Source organism: Aquarana catesbeiana, linkage group LG04, assembly GCF_042186555.1.
Source record: "Aquarana catesbeiana isolate 2022-GZ linkage group LG04, ASM4218655v1, whole genome shotgun sequence".
Lineage (NCBI taxonomy): Eukaryota > Metazoa > Chordata > Amphibia > Anura > Ranidae > Aquarana > Aquarana catesbeiana.
In genome coordinates, this window is record NC_133327.1 from 525,176,599 (window position 1) to 525,196,861 (window position 20,263).

At 41.3% G+C, this 20,263-nt stretch overlaps 1 protein-coding gene across 2 annotated transcripts in view; it reads left to right on the forward strand.

The window, feature by feature from the left end:
• STXBP5 (syntaxin binding protein 5) overlaps window positions 1-20,263 on the forward strand; it is a 723,304-nt gene that overhangs the window by 317,357 nt on the left and 385,684 nt on the right. For both annotated transcript variants that reach the window (XM_073627823.1, XM_073627824.1), the window contains exon 6: window positions 18,891-18,954. In XM_073627823.1, the coding sequence (XP_073483924.1) occupies window positions 18,891-18,954 (64 nt within the window). The remainder of the gene's footprint in view (window positions 1-18,890; window positions 18,955-20,263) is intronic.

Sequence of the window (20,263 nt, forward strand, 5' to 3'; positions counted from 1 at the left end):
AAGGGCATGTACAGGCATATTAACGTACCTGTACGTTGCCCTTTAAGAAGCTGCTTGCGGGCGCGAGCCCGCCCGCCGCGAGCTCCGTGAGTGTGATCGCAGGTCCTGCGGACTCTGTCTGCGGGGATACCCGCGATCGTCTCACGGAGAGGAAGAATTGGGAAATGCTGATGTAAACAAGCATTTCCCCATTCTTCCTAGTGACAGGACACTGATCACTGCTCCCTGTAATCGGGAGTGGTGATCACTGTCGTGTCACACATAGCCCAGCCCCCCCACAGTTAGAATCACTCCCTAGGACACACTTAACCCCTACAGCGCCCTCTAGTGGTTAACCCCTTCACTGCCAGTCACATTTACACAGTAATCAATGCATTTTTAATCACACTGATCACTTTATAAATGTGAACTACCCCAAAATAGCGCCAAAAGTGTCCGATCTGTCCGCCATAATGTCGCAGTCACGATAAAAATCGCTGCCATTACTAGTAAAAAAAATTAATAAAAATGGCAAAAAACTATCCCCTATTTTGTAGATGCTAAAACTTTTGCGCAAACCAATCAAACGCTTATTGCGATTTTTTTTTTTTTTTTTTTTCCCCCCAAAAATATGTAGAATATGTATCGGCCTAAACTGAGGAAAAGTTTTTTTTATATATTTTTGGGGATATTATAGCAAAAAGTCAAAAATGCGTTTTTTTTCTAAATTGTCGCTATTTTTTGTTTATAGCGCAAAAAATAAAAATCGCAGAGGTGATCAAATACCACCAAAAGAAAGCTCGGTTTGTGGGGAAAAAGACGTCAATTTTGTTTGGGAGCCATGTCGCACAACTGCAATTGTCAGTTAAAGCGACGCAGTGCCGAATCGCAAAAAGTGCTCTGGTCTTTGGCCAGCCAAATGGTTTGGGGCTGAAGTGGTTAATGAATGAATATTATCATGGCCATGAGCTATACTAATTAAGGTATAAGGGGTTAACTCTGACCAAAATAAATTGATAAAAGGTTTAAAATGTGGATTAACACTATATCCTAGACCTAAAAAAGAGAGAACTCCCCCCTCTTTATCAGAGATAAACGCTCAACATTAGCCCTCAATAGGTATAATTGATACCTCATTTAGTTTCTGACCTGTTTATATTAAGAGATATTATCTATACCCAATTTGACCAATTCTAAAAGGTCATCTGACAATATGGTAAGGGGAACGTTTTAAAATAATCTACTTATTAAGAGAGAGAAACTTCCCCAAAAAAATGCAAAAAAAAAAAGGGGGGGGTTATATTTAATGAAACACTGCCACCTAGGGCTCAGAACAAGTTCACATGTCCATACAATAACCTTAAAGTGGATGTAAACCCAAATATTTTTTTTTTTTTTTTATGTCATAATGTAGAGTATAAGATTTCCTATCATTTGAGCCCAGTCTTGCCACAGAGTTAATCCAGCTCTGAGCAATCCTCTTATTGTTCAGTGAGATAAATCTTGACAAATAGAAAAACTTTGTCAAATCCTCCCCCTTGCTGTGAGTGACAGGTGATTTATATATCTCGTGCACCAGCCTAAGACATGCATTATTTTTTAATTCCCTCGCCCACTCCTTTCTTCAGCAGCTCTGCAAGGATTGGCTGTTCCACACCTCAGCATGATTTGGCTAGATGAAGTCATGTGGTTACTTTCCTGTCTTTTCACTGGATGTTAGAGATCATAGCAGAAGTTCAGTGTTAGAAATACACAGGGGAAAATGCATATTGACAAGGGGAGTGTAGAGGTGGGCGGGGAGTCTACTGACATCACGACTCCACCCACCGAGCTCCAGACAACAGACACGCCCACGGAATATGCAGTTTTCGGGTCTAATAACAGACAGAGGGGAGACATTTGACAGGTAAGGATACATGCAGGAGGCATGTATATCCTTATAGATAACCCCTATGGCAGTAGTTTAGAAAGGATGACATTGGATTTACATCCACTTTAAGAATTATCTATGAAAGCATTAATATCTATATCAACATTCAATCCAAAAGGAACATAACATTTAATTCTATGGAGCCAAGATATTTCGGATCTTGATACTTGGCTCACCAGGGAGCTACACCTGAAGTGGGGACGATATTTGTCTATTCCTAAAAAAAAAAAAATGTTCCCAAAGGGTCCCTATTGTGCACTAGCCAATAATGTTTGGAGACAGAATGTTTTAAGAAACCATTTTTTATGTTGGTGATGTGTTCATTTAGTCTAACTCCAAGAGAGCTGCCTTTTAAGTGTAGCAATATGGTTACATTTAATTACCACTTCAGCCCCGGAAGAATTTACTCCCTTCCTGACCAGGCCATTTTTTGCGCTATAAACAAAAAAAAGCGTCAGTTGTGGAAAAAAACAGTATTGTACTTTTTTGCTATAATAAATATCCCAAATTTAAAAAAAAACCAAACACATTTCTTCATCAGTTTAGGCTGATATGTATTCTTCTACATATTTTTGGTTAAAAAAAAAGCAATAGGCGTATATTGATTGGTTTGCGCAAAAGTTATAGCATCTCTAAAATTGGGGATAGATTTTTGGCATTCTTTATTTTTTTTTAATTTATCTTTTTTTTTTTACTCGTAAATGGTGATCGGCGATTTTTATCGTGACTGCGACATTGCAGTGGACAGATCGGACACTTTTGACGCACTTTGGGTCTATTGACATTTTATACAGTGATCAGAGCTTAAAAATAGCCACTGATTACTGTATAAATGTCATTGGCAGGGAAGGGGTTAACACTGTTCCCTAGGTGTGTTCTAACTGTGGGGATGGGACTGACTAGGGGAGGAGACCGATCGGTGTTCCTACTTAAAGGGGGGGGCACACGATCTGTCTCTCCCCTGAGAGAACCGGGATTTGTGTGTTTATACACACACATCCTGGTTCTCGCTGTCATGAGCGATCGCGGGTGCCCGGGGACACGCTGCGAGAGCATCTTAAAGAGCCGACTTATAGCTACGACGGCTCGCGCAGGGAAGCCATCCTGCCACACACTGCGGCGGCTGGTCGGGAAGGAATTAAGGTACAACATTTAACAACTCGCATGTTTGATTAAACGGGCACATCTAAGTATGCAGGCATCCGGTGTAAAGTTGTCCACAAAGACCATCCGCAGCACCATCAACGTCATCCCTTCCACACTGCGTTCCACAAGTGCTTCAAGCCTCACTTTCAGATCGCTCTACTGCAGGGTAGTCTTCCCTGTCACAAATGCAGACTGACAGCCGGCAGTGCAGAGGGTGATCTATGTGGAACGCTTTACTCTGGAAGCCTGCATAGTTGGATGTGCCTCTAAAAAATCCTTAACCATGTGAGTTGCTAAATGTACCTTCAATCAATGTAACCATATTGGTACATTTTGGAGGAGCCTCTCTTCTCTTTTATACTCTGTAGCTGCTGCTGGATTTTGCTTCTAATCCCCTTGTGGAGGTTTCCATTTGTGGATGGACATTTTATGGTTACATAACATATCACATTGGTGTAATCTCTTTATTTGGACTATAAACTGAAGGATTTATAACTAAATTGTTGTGGAACAAATCTGAGCTACAATTATTTCTTATGGGGAAACTTGCTTTGATATGAGTGCTTCGGATTACAACCATGTTTCCAGAAGGAATTATGCTAGCAATCCAAGGTTTTACTGTACTTTCCTCCTTTCTTCTCCTATGGCCCCTGATCATTCACACAGGCAAAGAGGCCATGAGTGTTAGGATTTAGGATTCTGAATCCCCATTCTTTCCCTCACCCCCCCCCCCAATGTCTTGGGCAGCTGCATCGAGATTACTATACCCCCTTTCCTTGTCTCTATTCATCTTCAGAATTACTTTTATTCACAACTGTTTTTATTGCTTGTGAGCATTTATATATTGCATTTGATACCATACACCTTGTATAATGCATAATGAATATATGCTTTATTTTGTTTGCATTAATCCCTTGATAAACCAATAATACCTGTGAAAGATACAGTATATACAATAATATTAACAAGGACAATAAACGTTAAAGTAGAGTTAAACTATGGAGGGAGGTGGTGTGCACATTATGGCAGGCTTACCTATCAGTTTGTCCTCCAACATTGACCACACTCTGCTCATCAATGCTCTGTCATATAAATGTTTGTTTCCTCAAGACCATGTGTCAAACACAAGTTCTGCAAGCTAAATCGGGCCCGCCAAGCCTCGCCCTTGCACCCAACTTTCAGCCGGAATGTGGTGGAACTGTGTTCCGTCACTCCCGGCTCTCACCCTCCACTCCCTACTGTCACTTGTAAACACAGAAAAAAAGGGGGGTTTTGGCTAGATAGTTCTCAGTAAAATACGGCACCTCATCCCAATTAGTTTTGTAACAATGATGAGGAGAAAATAAGGGGATTATAATTGTGCCAAAGTCTTGAATGCTATATAACAACACATTGGTAATAAAATTATAATGTTTTATTGACAAGCAGATTAAAAAATGGGTATACAAAGAGAGTATACACAACAAGGGTGTAAACAAACAATATGGCAAAAGATACAGAACCAGCATATGCAGCAATATTATAAGGGCCAGCCGATAGGGTAGCGGCAGGTCTTGTTCACAGGTTTCGCCAACATTGGCTTCCTCAGGGACAGTTGGTTATACCTGTATTTAGTTTCATGAGTTCTAAATAAAGAGAAATGATCAGAGAAAGTATAGCTGTGTATATATATATATATATATATTTTGAATATAAAATGAGCATTCAAGGATTGCTGGACATGGTCAGAAGTCCCCCCCCCATAGAGGGAATTGCCAGGGCTAGCGGCCACTCAAACTCCCCCAGGGAGATGGAAAATTCCTCCCAGCTCCTCAAGTCACCCCCGGACCCCTCCCCACACTCCAATGGTTGGTAAATGCCTACCGGTGAATCAGTGGGCGAGCAAATCAGTCCCCCAAAATCGGGATTCCATGTCGCAAATAGGGTGGCTGCAGGGGGCGAAAAAAGGAGCCTAGCAATCAAAAAGAGGGAACAATATAAATTTCATATAGTTGGTGGATAACCAGAAAAATTCTGAGTGTCCAACCATAATGAGATAACATAGCCTCAACAATACTCAGTCTATATCTTAGTAAAAACAAGGAAAGACAAGGGCGCCCAATAAGCTGACAATCGTATTTGGGTATGGTCACTGATGGCTGGTGGCTGAAAAAAAAAGGGGGGGGGGGGAAATAAAATGGGTATAGGATCAAAAACAGTACTCTAATAGGCATAATAAACCTAAGAGGTGCCTTGCAATTGAAAAGAAGAAAAAAGCTAAAGAAGCTCACCCATAGGTCCAGCGTGGCTCTTGAAAAATAGAATTATGGAGACACAGTAAGTATACGTTGGTATGTTGGACACAGCAGAGCTATACTGTAAAGGAGAGGCATATAATTGAGCTTAGTGTCCAAAATGTAAAGAGTCAAGAGATCATCAGCGCAGAGTAAAAGAAAGGCTTACCACGTTTAGAAGGACAGAACGTGTGGGCGCCCTTAAAAACTGGCAAAGGAATGGCCGGAGAAGCCGGCCTTTTATGCCCCCCACACACGAGTGGCGTCTGACGTCACCAATCGTGTGAGCGGACACAAGGAGCCATTGCGCATGCACCCGTCAGCAGCTCCATGGGCCTACAAGACCCATGGGGCAGTGCGGGATCGTCCAGCGTGTCGTGTGGTACGATGACGCCGGGGGGCTGGATAGACTGGAGAGCCACCCAAGGCGGTGGCGCTGCAGAGCACCAGAGGATGTCATAATGATCCAAAGGATCATACAGGATGCCAATGGCTAAAGGCGGGCGGACACTGCTAGGGGGCAATGACCAAGGTGGCATAGGGAGCTGTAATCGCACCAAGGGGGACCGATCAAGCGTGCCCCCGCAACAAAGTAATTGGCAGGAGAGGAAAGTAGAGGGGAGAGAAATGCTGGTTCTGTATCTTTTGCCCTATTGTTTGTTTACACCTTTGTTGTGTATACTCTTTGTATACCCATTTTTTTAATCTGCTTGTCAATAAAACATTATAATTTTTTTCTACCAATGTGTCGTTATATAGCATTCAAGACTTTGGCACCGTTATAATCCCCTTACTTTCTCCTCATCATTGTAAACACAGAAGCCTTCTGTGTTTACAATGGACAGCTTTGCTCAGCGGCTCCTGGATCTAATTGATCCCTGCATGTGCTGCCTATACTAGAGCCAGGCCAGGTAGGAGCGACGCAATGAAACTTTGGGGGGATTGCCATTGCACACCCTGCACCATGTACACAGCGCACAGCGCACCCCTGAACACTGTACTCTGTACGTAGCGCACTCCTGGACCCGGCGCTCTGTACGTAGCGTAATCCTGGACCCGGCGCTCTGTACGTAGCGTAATCCTGGACCCGGCGCTCTGTACGTAGCGTAATCCTGGACCCGGCGCTCTGTACGTAGCGTAATCCTGGACCCGGCGCTCTATACGTAGCGTAATCCTGGACTCGACTGAGTTTATCACTCCTGTTCAAGTCTTTTGTGTGTTGATGTAAATTCCATTTTGTGGAACTTTGACATAGGCTAATCGCACTATTTCACACTAAGGAATGGAAATGTTGTATTTTATTTTTCTATTAATGCTGCAATTGTTAAGCAATCGCTAGTTTTTATTTACCTTTTTAATCATGTGTGCTATAGTAGAAAGCTGTGGGTATATATGTATGTGTGTGTGTGTATGTATGTATGTATGTATATGTATATATGTGTATATATGTATGTATATATATATATGTATATATATATATATATATATATATATATATATATATATATATATATATATATATATATATATATATATATATATATATATATATATATATATATATATATATATAATATATATTATATATTGTATGTATGCATGTGTTGTCAGGTTGATGACTCATGGTGACTACACAGTGAGAGTTTTATCTAGCATGGCCTGTCTCTCTTTGCACCACCATGTTGATAACTTTGTGTATTTCAGGGGTAGGCAACCTTTTGAGCATAGTGTGCTGGAAAATATTTTCAAAGAAATAGAGACTGTCGGCTATAAAAGGAAAAAAAAAACCCACACACAATCACGAAAAGGAAATTTTATGAACTAAATGCTGCAAAGGACTTGATTAACAGTAAGAAACGAAAATTTAGCGCTCTGCCTTTTACGTGTCAAATCAGCCCAGTTCCTGCACATTCAGGTCTCGCATCACCCCAGTTCCTGCCCCATCACACATCACATCACTCTAGTTCCTGCAGCGTCGCACTGTCAGGGCTGGGCTCTGCCCTTCCTTCTCTGAGCTGGCTGCTCAGCTGTCGGCTGATTACCAGCTCCTATCTCTCCACAGTTACTCAGCTGTTGATGATATCCTGCTGGTCAGTCCTGCCTACTTAAGCTGTCCAGCTCACTTGATCTCTGCCTTCGCCTTGGTCAACATCACAGAAACTATCTGCTGCGATCCTGTTCAAGACTTGCTTTGCTGATATCCCTTCAGGCTCCAGATCCTGCTTGCTGTTCTCCTACGTTGATCCCTGACTTCTGGCTTGGCTGACTATCCATTACGATTACTGAACTTTGGCTATGTTTTGACTATGTTTGTTTTTTTTACTTTTATTATTAAACAAGTGTGATTTAACTGTACTTCTGTCTCGGCCTGATTTCATGGTTTCTGACATGCACTTCAGGGCAGCCCCAGTTCCATCACAATTCAGGGCAGCCCCAGTTCCTGCACCTTCACATCTCTGATCAGCCCCTGTTACTGCACCTCTGAATTAGTAGTTCCCAATAGCTGGTTTAATTACCAGTCCAAATCGAGAGCAGGCAGGTTGAAATGTCTGTCTCAACACCAGGACTGGATCTAGCTTGCCTGATGTGGGGGTACATTAAAGTCAGGATGGGAGGTCAGCAAAATAGAAGACAGGTCAGTAAGTTGGAGGGTCAGCAATGCAGGGGACAGCAGTTAGTAAGGCAGTGTACAGAGTTCAGCAAGGCAGAGAGTGGGATCAGCAGGCAATAGGATGGGTTTCTTCAGCAGGGCGGAGGACTGGGGCTCTTCAGCAGGGCTGAACTGCAGCTGCGTACAGCTAATCAGATCTTAGCTGTGTTCAGTGTGGGGAAGAGCGGCTCAGCTGCACGTTCTGTGTAAAGCCTGAGTGCAGTCCGAGGATGAGAGGAAACCAACTTACGGATCCAGACAGAGCAGAAGCCAGGTGGGGGGGGAGTGGAGCAGAGCAGCAGACCCAGTCACGGCATTCATGCGGGGAGGGGGGTGGCGCAGCAGACCCAGGCTCAGCATTCGTGCAGGGGAGGGGGGGCAGCGCAGCGCACCACCACCTAGATTTCCAGCTAGCCACTGCCTAATGTTGGCTGTATGCAAGCCGAGTGATGTGGGGGGGAACGGAGGGAGTCAGGCAGGCAATGAGGTCGTCCCAGCCATGCTTATTCCTGTGTAGCCTGCTGAAATTGCCAGCCGGCTTTACTGATGTGTGGGAGGTGGCTGTCCCAGGCATTCTTCACGTGCCAGCATAAATGTTGCTGTGTGCCAGGGGTTTGCCGACCCCTGGTCTATTCTATCCATCTCGTCGTCCTTTTCACTTCAACTTTTCCACGGATAATGGTCTTTCAGCGAATTGTTTCTTATGATATATTCAGAATAGAACAGCTGCAATAAAGTCACTTGTGTATCTGTGAATTTTTTTTTTTTTTTTTTTTTTTTTGAAGGGTCCATCTTTTTCTTTGTCCAAAAAAATTTGTCTCTTCTGCAAACAATAGTTTCCTAAAATTTATGCAAATTTCATTAACTAAGTACAGGATTCTCTTCCCTGTGCTTCCCTTATCACCAATTCCAGCGCACTGAAATTATGGCTGCTCTCATCCTCCCCATCTTTTTAAAAATGTTCTATTTTGAATTTGGTGCATATTGCTAAAATGTAGATGATTACTTTGGATTTCTTATATACAGTATTTAGTCACTGTTTTATATACTTCTATATATTTCTAGTGTTCTGTTGTGTCAAATAATTGCTACCTCTGCAATGCCCTGAAGTTCTTTTTTGATACGCAGCCACAGTTTTTTCATCTTTTGTTGCTTGGCAAGCTTTTCTTAAATCGAAATAGATGACATGTATCCAGCAAGGCTTGTCAGGAAAGTAGAATGTGTTATGACAATGACAAACAGGAAATGGTGGCCTAAACAGATAGGACAAATATGCTTATTTTGCTTGATTTAACAGCTAATAAGAGATGGAGCTTTATGAGTTTTTTATGTTGACCTACTGTGCTTGAAATATGTCAGCAAGGGGCTCATTAAATTTCAGTGGGCTGCATAGCAAACAACTTTAATACTCAACTGTATAAATGGTCTTAAAGTAGTATAATTACAGAACTAAGTTATTTAACTGTAGTAAAACAATGCACTGCTGAGACCACTCCATATATGTTTTATATTGTGTGGTGGTCTGGAAAATAGAGTAGCCGGGCAAGATCAGGGATTAAATCCTTGCTGTCATCAGGTTTGAGAAGTGTTTGGAACATTTTCTGTTAGTGCATAATGTAGAATTTTGGCAACCTGTACACAGGGTAATTGTATGGTATGTACTACACAGGATCTGAGTTACAAAAGGTGAACAAAGGTTTGCTATATTTGAAAAGAATACGTATTCACTCACCAGCCACTTTATTAGGTACAGTGAGGGAAAAAAGTATTTGGTCCCCTGCTGACTTTCTACGTTTGGCCACTGACAAATGATCAGTCTATAATTTTAATGGTAGGTTTATTTTAACATCGAGAGACAGAAGAACAACAACAAAATCCAGGAAAAACGCAATTTAATGAAGTTATAAATTGATTTGCATTTTAATGAGTGAAAAAAGTATGTGATCTCCTATCAATCAGCAAGATTTCTGGCTCCAAGGTGTCTACTATACAGGTAACAAGCTGAGATTAGGAGCACTCTCTTAAAGGGAATGCTCCTAATCTCAGCTTGTTACCTGTATAAAAGACACCTGTCCACAGAAGCAATCAGATTCCAATCTCTCCACCATGGCCAAGACCAAAGAGCTGTCCAAGGATGTCGGGGACAAGATTGTAGACCTACACAAGGCTGGAATGAGCTACAAGATCATCGCCAAGCAGCTTGGCGAGAGGGTGACAACAGTTGGTGCGATTATTCGCAAATGGAAGAAACACAAAACTGTCAATCTCCCTCGGTCTGGGGCTCCATGCAAGCTCTCATCTCCATGGAGTTTCAATGATCAGGAGAACAGTTAGGAACCAGCCCAGAACTACGCGGGAGAATCTTGTCAATGATCTCAAGGCAGCTGGGACCATAGTCACCATGAAAACAATTGGTAACACACTACGTCATGAAGGACTGAAATTCTGCTGTGTCAGCAAGGTCCCCCTGTTCAAGAAAGCATATGTACAGGCCCGTCTGAAGTTTACTAGTGAACATCTGAATGATTCAGAGGAGAACTGGGTAAAACTGTTATGGTCAGATGAGACCAAAATCGAGCTCTTTAGCATCAACTCACCGTGTTTGGAGGAGGAGGAATGCTGCCTATGATCCAAAGAAGCACCATCCGTACTGTCGAACATGGAGGTGGAAACATACTGCTTTGGGGCTGTTTTTCTGCTAAGGGGACAGGGCAATTTCATTGCATCAAAGGGATGATGGATGGGGCCATGTACCATTCAAACTGAGCATCAGAATGGGAAAGAAACTGGATTTAAGTAATTTTGAATGTGGCATGGTTGTTGGTGCCAGACAGACTTGTCCCAGTCTTTCAAAAACTGCTGATCTACTAAAATATCCAGTAAGAGGCAGTTGTGCAAAGGAAAATGCCTTGTTGGTGTCAAAGGAGAATGGGAAGACTGGTTTGAGATGATAGAAAGGCTACAGTAACTCAAATAACCACTCATTGCAACCAAGGTATGCAGAATACCATCTCTGGATGCACAACACATTGAGCCTTGAAGCATATGGGCTACAGCAACAGAAGACCACACTGGGTGCCACTCCTGTCAGCTAATAACGGGAGCCTGAGGCTACAATTGGCTCACCAAAATTAGACAAGATTAGATTGGAAAAACGTTGCCTGGTCTGAGTCTTGATATCAGCTGCGACATTCAGATGGTAGGGTCCGAATTTGGCATAAACATGAAAGCATGAATCCATCCTACTTTGTATCAACGGTTTAGGCTGGTGGTGGTGTAATGGTATGGGGGATTTTTTTCTTGGCACACTTTGGACCTCTAAGTACCAATTGAGCATTGTTTAAACACCCACAGCCTACCTGAACATTGTTACTGACCATGTCCATCCCTTTATGACTACAGTGTACCCATCTTCTGATGGCTACTTCCAGCAGGATAATGCACCATGTCACAAAGCTCAAATAATCTCAAACTGGTTTCTTGAAGATGAAATTAAGTTCACCATACTCCAGTGGCCTCCACAGTCACTAGATCTCAATCCAATAGAGCACTTTTGGGATGTGGTGGAATGGGAGATTCGTATCATGGATGTGCAGCCGACAGCATCACGCACTTGCTGCTGATTTATCATGTCAATATGGCCCAAAATCTGAGGAATGTTTCCAACACCTTGCTGAATCTATGCTACAAAGAATTAAGGCAGTTCTAAAGGCAAAAAGGGGTCCAACCCAGTACTATCAAGGTGTACCTAATAAAGTGGCCAGTGAGGGAATATGTTGACGGTCTTACCTGCCAAAGGAATTTATACTGTTTAGCATTTCTTGTGAGCCAGGCTCCCCAGGCAGAAAGTAATATTGAGATTTGAATTTGAGTTGAACAAACATTTGATCTGTATTTACAGTTCAAACTCAATCAGATTTTTCTATTTTTAATAACATTTGTAGTACTAAAATGTTGCTGCCTGCCAATGTCTTGCGCATCCTTCGTCCTTGATCAGATTCATAGCAGCCAACAAGGTGTAGACCTGCATAACCCAGCCCTACTATGGAGGCAGTAGGGGGTGAATGGCTCCTCAAGCAAGTCCTGCACACTAAAGTGGTAGTAGGGCTTCACTCTGCAGGGGCCAAGCATAACTTCAATTCCTTGGCCGTAAAAGTCCGTGCTACTACTTCTGTTGACTAAAATAGGCTAAAGCTGGGTTCACATATGTGCGGCCAGGGTGTGTGTTCACCGGTTCAGGTGCAAATCTGGTCCGAATTTTTGGTTGAATTTGCACCTTAATCGGACCCAAAGATGCACAGGACCCTTTTGGAATGCGGACTGCGGCCACCCCGCACACTTGCCTGTCATATGTGAACCCAGCCTAAGGCTGCTTGTTGCCCAGGGCAAATTTTGACATTTCTTGCATGTTGAAATGAGCATTTTTTGGCTAGAAAATTACTTGGATTCCACAAATATATATTTTCTGAAAGCAGAAGTGCTGGTTGTTGCAATTATTTTTTTTTAAGCCAAACAAAATGTATGCAAAAACACATGTTAGATTAAGTAATCACAGACTGGTTCTGCCACTGAATTGGTTAGGCATCACCCTGTGGTGCAATGCACTGTCTGGTGTGGATCATATGCGGTTCCAATAAATAGCCCAACTATACCTAGTGAAAGGTAGCATCATGTAAAAGCTCCAATGCCATATCTAGATGAGGCAGTAAGCAAGAGTCACCAAGGAGCGCAATGAGTAAAAAGTCCCAAATAAAAGCACTTTTTTATTACACAATCGCTTACGTGGAAGGTAGAGAGCCAGCTGCTCAGAATTGGTGTGCTATACCCAGTGTTGCTGAGATTCCACCACGCCTGTGGCCACCAGGGGGCTCAGGGCAAGACATGGGTGATACAGCTGAAAGAGATGATAAAACTGGCAAAGAGTGGACACGAGATCAGCTCCACTGCAAGAGGCCCTTAATAAAAAGGCAGGTGCCTCAATATATTGGGGAGCGTGGCCTGGTCAGAGTCCAGACTCATTCTGCCATTTACTCCTCATATTGGTCTGATGATGTGTGGCTAATGGATCTTTCTCTCCATATGCAACACTTTAAAAGCCTTTATAGGTTACCAGGTTAGAGGTAAACACGAGCTCTGGTGCTACAATTGTCCTCACTCTGACATTTGAGGCAATACCTCACGTGTGGTACAATCACTGTTTACATATAGGTGCAGAAACCTACATGTGCATTTGAGCATGAGCACTTTTTTTAAATTGTATTTATTTTCTTATCACCTTATTCAATTTTATTATTCTCTTGGGCAGTGAAAGGTGCTCTTTTTTTGAGATCAGGGGTCTTTTAGACCCCTGATTCTTCCTCTGCCCTCCAAGGCAGCCAATTAAATGCAGAGCGGTTTGGTCGGCTGCCTTCCTGACTGGTAATGGCCAGTAAATAAAGAACCGAAAACAGAAGTGATGAAATCCTTATCGCTTCTGGCTTAATTTGTCACAGAGGCAATGGATGAATGGCTCCTCCTTCCTCCTTCCTCCTTCCTTCTTCTCAGCTGACCCAACCACTTGCAGGGGCCCTTCTGAGCACTGTAATCCCTGGTTCACATTGCAGCGTTTTGACATGTCAAATTAGTGGCCATCGCTGGCAATGGCACCGTCCGAAACGCATTTGCAGCGCCTCACCGATTCCCAAAAGTAGTTTCTGTTAAGCTGAACTGGCACTTCTCGCGGTCAGTGTGAACCTGGGCTAAAAGTGATCTGGCAGCGGCTTGACCATGTAGAGCACTTTTCCTTGAAAGCTAGTTGCCCGATAAAGATGATACAAGGATAATGGCTGCAGCTGAAACCATGATTCTGGTATAACTGCTTCCTCATGCAGCTGTATATATTCAGCACATATTACTCTTATTTACAGTGTAACATGTTCCAGCATGTCCCCCACCCCCTGAGCATACTCTCCTGTGACAGCGGGTGGGGGTTCCTCTCCCCCACGGCAGCTGTCATATTTAAAGTCAGTGCAACTTTGCGGGGCTCCGCCTGAACGTCCACGAGATCTGAGTGAAGAAGTTACAAGTCATGTCTTCCACCACGGAAGACAGCTTGGAGTTCTCAATGGAATGAGTGCGCTGATCAGTGTACTTGTAGTCCATTCACACTTCATCCAGCTCCCTAACTGAAAGCCTGTATGGATGTGTGGGCAGAAAGCTGGCGGACATGTCTCAGCAGCCTGACATGACACCTGTGATCCACTGATCTTTTTCGTTTGATTTTCAACTCCTCTATGGCCTGCTTAAGCAATTGTGCTAATTATCAGTGAATGATAAATATGTATATAAAATCTGTGGTTTTAGCTAAATCTAATATTTCAAAGAAAAATATGTGTATGGATAGCTTGCAGTGCTTCATGCCTCTGTGTATAGTGCATAGTAAAGTGCTAAAACTTAAAAGAAAAAAAAATCAATTCCATTACTGGCATGCAAATACCACTAAAACATTTAAAGGCTGATGTGTAAAAAAAAAAAAAATTTGAGATTTGAATTTTATACAGTGTTAAGTTACCTGCTTTTAATTAAAAAAAAATTCAATTCTTAATACTGCAATTATATGTGATGGCTACGCTATTCAATAAATCTGCAAGCTCAACAGTGATGGCTATAGCCTGCATGTGATCACTATGTAACATCTAACTGGTGATCACATGATTGGTAACTGCTTTGATTAATTCCAGGTCATTAGTGGGGATCCAAGCTGTCATGGTCACCAGGATTGTGAGCCAGCAGCTACATGAAGTTTGCTTTAACCACTTGCTGTCTGTGCTAAAATCATTTTTTATCTTATTTTTATAGAAAATTACTTGGCGCCTCCCATCATTATGTTCTATTCTAAAAGCAAAAGCCCTGAAGCAGAAAATGCTGGCTGTTGCAATTTTTGCGCAACCTTTATTAACTGCAAATTTTCATGGGGGAAAAAAAAGAATTTTAGTGCACATGAACACAATATAATATCCATTTTTTTGTTTAAATAGAACATTCTTTTAAATAACATGCGGTGCATTTCAGAATTTAAAATTGTGCATGCCTCTAAAATGGTGACAAACTATAGTACCTAAAATTATACATAGGCAATGCTTTAAAAGCCTTTTACAGCAGTGGTTCTCAACTCCTGTCCCCAGGACCCATTAACAGGCCAGATTTTAAAGTGGAGGTCCACCTTGAAAAAAAAATTGCACAAAAAAATACCTAAAAAAAAATGGAGGAAAAAAAAAAAATGGCTATTGCTAGGCAGTCTTCCTAATCTGCCTCTTCCTACGCTGCGGTGATGTTGTCTCTTCTTCTCCCTGTGTTGTCTTCTGGAGAATGGGGAGCGGTGTGTTATGGGAACTGTGTGTATTCCACAACACATCGCATCCCATTCACAAAGCGCTGCGCGACTCACGCATGTGCAGTAGGAAACGGGCAGTGAAGCCGTAAGGCTCCACTGCCTGTTTCCCTTAGTTAGGATGGCGGTGCCGGGACCCGAGGGATGGGTCGGCCTCGGGCGGGCACCCAGGACAGGTGAGTACTTATTTAAAGTCAGTAGCTACAGTGTTTGTAGCTGTTGACTTTTACATTTTTTTTTTTTTTTTTACAGCTGGAATCCCGCTTTAAGTATTCCCTTGGAGAGACGCAGACTAGACTACTGCAATCACTGAGCAGCAAATGATGTTACCTGTGATGTATTTCAGTTATCTTGCACCTGGCCTGTTAGTGGTTCCTGGGGACAGGAGTTGAGAACCACTGCTTAAGGCTTAATGTACACGGGACGTTTCTACAACCTCTCCTGAACGATTTAACTTGACAGATAGTAACCCACATTTAAAACGTCCGTTTTGCCGTTTTTTTTTTTTTTTTTCTTTCTTTCTTTCTTTCTTTCCTTAAAATAGCCAAAGACGTAAAATGCCTGTAAACAAAACGCATGTTAGCGCATTTAGAAGCGTTTGGTGCTTGAAATGCCTCTAAACTCTGCTTCTGAACTAATTTTTCTGCTTTCCAAAAAAGGCCTCTAATCTCAACTGCCTAAAAACGACATTAAACGAACCTGTGTACATGTACACATAAGATAACATTGGATGAGTTCAGGGGCAGCTGAAAAAAGAATCCAACTGCCTCTGAAAGTCCGTTTACCAACAGCAGTGTGCATGAGGTCTTACAGGTTACCAGTTTAGTGAGCTCTGGTGCTAAAATTATTGCTCTCACTCTGGTTGTGGCAATACCACATGTGTGGTGCAATCAGTTTTACATAGATGTGCGGGCCTTTGTGAGCATTTGTACATGAGCACCGTGGTGCTTATACTTCCCTGTGCTGCCCTGATCCTCCTATTCTCGAGTCTCCCACCGGCGCTACTGGCTGCTCCTCCCCCCACAACTGAGTGTCCCCGCTTGCTATGGGGGGCACTATGTGTCCATAAGACACGGCCCACAGCCCCTCACTCCCTTACTGACTGTGATTGACAGCAGTGGAAGCCAATAAAGAGGGTGAGATCATCTGCACATCGCTAGATTGAGATTTGCCTTCAGGTAACAAAGAAGAAAACTAATGCGCAAAACCAAGATGAGCCAAAGCAGCTAAAGATGACTAAGAAGCTGCCACACATACGGCAGTGTTCCCACACAGAAAAACAATAAGGTAAATAGAGATATGTGGCACTAACTCAAAGTGCATAAATGTGATGAAATAAATATAATCCAATTGTTCAAGTAAAGTGCATATGCGTAAAGAACAAAATTGAACTTTGTTCACATTGGAAATGTATTACATTAATTGGATCGACTTGTGGCTATTTTTATAGCGTTTCTGCACTTTTTTGCACCTTATGCGATTTTTGTTATTGCATGCAACATTTTTTTTTTCTAAATTTGTGATATTTTTTTTTTTTTTTTTTTTTTTAATCTTGATGCACTTTTAGACTATTTTTGGATTTATTCACCTTCATTTGGATTTGTTTATTTGATGTCATATTTCATGAATTTTCACTGTCATTTATCCGATGTCACTTTTTATGAATTTAATGGATGTTTAGTCACTTTATTTATGTGATTTTGTTCTTTACGCATATGCACTTTACTTGAAGAATTGGATTATATTTATTTCATCACATTTATGCACTTTGAGTTAGCGCCACATATCTCCATTTGCCTTCAGGTAAGTATTTAGGGGGGAGCTGCATAGTGAGTTTTTTTTTTTTTGCCTTAATGCAGAGAATGCATTAAGGTAAGAGTTCTTTAGAACCACTTTAACTCCTATCTAAGATAAAAGTAGAAGGTTTATTACCTTATGCATATACCTCCTGTGGCGTGGGTGGGTCTTAACATAAGAGGTTTGGTATAGAAATGTCTTCTAGCTTCAGAAGCATGAAAGATGCATGCAATGTTTTTGGCAGGTTTTTTTTTTTTTTTTTTAAACCAAAGCCCATGAAGTAAATCAAATCTACTGGCCACACCCATTTTTTGTTTGCCTACATTTCCATGCCATCTTGTATATATTAATGTTTTAATACGATTTAAAAATACAGATTTGGAGTTACCTACTGTATGCATAGGTTTTAACAATTTATTTCTTATAGATATAATTAAATATAAGCCTGTGAGAAGCCCTTTGACTTGCACAGAGCATGTACCTTTTACTTCTGTTGACTCCAAGTATTCTAGTATAATGGAACTTTGTACACAGGAGAAGGTGGAATTTACAGTGGATGTGTGAAGTTTAAAAAAAAAAAAAAAAGGCAGTGACCAAACACTAAGGCCAGGTAGTCTTTAGTTGATCCATTCAGTATGAAAGCGTAATATTATACCACTGTAAAAATAAAGCCAACTGAGATAAAAATGTTAAATTTTTAGAAGTACAGTAAAACCTTGGTTTGAGAGCGTTTTGAAAGACAAACAAAATTTTTAAATAAATTTTGACTTTATATACAAGTAGCGTCATGTCACAACTGAGTATAAAAGAGAAGAGAGGCGCCTCTAAGTGTAGAAGTATGGTTACATTTACTGAAGGTACAACATTTAGCAACTCGCATGGTTGATGATTTAACAGGCACATCTAAGTATACACGCATCCAGGGATAAAGCTGTCCACATAGACCATCCCTCACACCGCCATCGACTATGTCCCTTCCACGCTGAGCTCCACAAGCTCTTAAAGCCACGCTTTCAGATCACTGTACTGCAGGGTAGTCTTCCCAGTCACGATTGTAGACTGACAGTGGTGAGAGTTGGCGGTATGAGGGATGGCCTATGTGGACAGTTTTACCCCGGATGCCCGCATACTTAGATGTGCCTCTTTTAATCTGGATTCACACCTATGCATATTTAGTGCTTTTTGCATTTTGCAGATTTGCACTACAGAACGTGTTCCATAGGAAACCATGTTAAATGGACTGTAGTGCAAATCTGCAAAATGCAAAAGCACTAAAACTGCATAGGTGTGAATCAGGCCTTCATCATCAACCATGTGAGTTGCTAAATGTTGTACCTTCATTAAATGTAACCATATTGCTACACTTAGAGGTGCCTCTCTTCTCTTTTATACTCTGTAGCTGTTGCTGGATTTTGCTTCTAATCCCCTTGTGGAGGCTGCCATTTGTGGATGAACATTTTATAGTTACACTACCTATCACATTACTATAATCTTTTTATATGAACTATAAACTGAAGGACTTATGAATAAATGGTTGTGGAACAAATCATTTGACTTTCCATTATTTCTTATGGGGAAATTCACTTTTGATATACAAGAATGTTTCCGGAACAAATTATGCTCACAATCCAAGGATTTACTGTAGTCCTTTGACAAAAACATTCTAGATTATGCATGTTATAAATATTTAGATGTTTACATTAGAGAGAAAAATACTGTATCTTTTTTTATTTTTTTATTTTGCAGTTCATCAAAATCACACCCAGGACCTGTTGTTCACATAAGTGATAATCCAATGGATGAAGGAAAGGTATGTGTATCTGCTCTTTATTTTAAATATCTCTGCTACAAAAAATAAAATCCATTATCTATATACTATATACAGAGAATCCATATGACAAGTAATTGATCTGTGACTTATGTTTAGTTTAAAACTACTGTTATCATGCAGGAACAAATCAGCTGACTTCTGTATCTAAGGCAGTGATTTGATCCCTGATTCATTTGACCACTTTTTTTTTTAATTTTTATTTTGATGATAAGTTGATGGCTGGATTTGGGGCTTTAGGTTGAGTATTCTGCAAGGCTTAGGTAACATTAATTTTACTTAACATTAACACTTTTGGGGTGAGTTGCAAAAACATTTGCACATTTCCCATTGCGTGCATGCGCCTCTTATATATTCTATTCTGTTCTGTTATATATTATATAATAATGATATTTAAATTAACCCATTAGTAAACAACCATTATAGACTAATATACGTATGCTCTACAGCAGTATAGATTTCTTTTTCTAAAATCCAGGGTACATATTTAGCTTTCAGTCTTCAGTAAACAGACACTTATCTGCAACTATTGCAGAAATTACCAGAAAGAAGTAAATATGTGTTTTGAGTACGGAGGGTGGCGTGTGAGTCATGTCATTGCTATGGGGGCACCCGAGCAGAGCCACAGCTCTGTATATCCATTCAGACACCAGAACCCTTGCTAGGCCCCGCCCCCTCTCTCTTCATTGGCTTACTGACTTTGACAGCAGCGGGAGCTCTGCTGCTGTCTCAGGCAGCCAATGAGGAAGAGAGTCTCAGGCAGCCGAGTCTCTCCTGCAACATCGCTGGATAGAGATGGGGCTCAGGTAAGTATTAGGGGGACTGAGGAGGGCTGCTGCACACAGAAGGCATTTTATCTTAATGCATAGAATGCATTAAGATTAAAAACCTCCTGCCTTTACAATCACTTTAACAGCAGATCTGGATGACAAATTGGATATAGTTACATAGTAGGCGAGGTTGAAAAGACACAAGTCCATCAAGTTCAACCTATGTGTGTGTTTTTATGTCAGTATTACATTGTATAAGTATAGCAAAAGTGTTGCGCTAAACATAAATATAAATGTAAAACAATGAGTCCATGTGTCTTCCAACTGACATCAATAGGTGGTCAATACACTCTGGTAAGAGTACATCCTTTATTATGGTGGTGGTTATCACAATGTGGAGGAATTGAATGAACAATCGTTCATGCACTTTTTATCAAAGTGAAGGCATTACACTGATGTCAGCTGGAAGACACATGGACTCATTGTTTTACATTGATATGTATATTTATATTTTTGTTTAG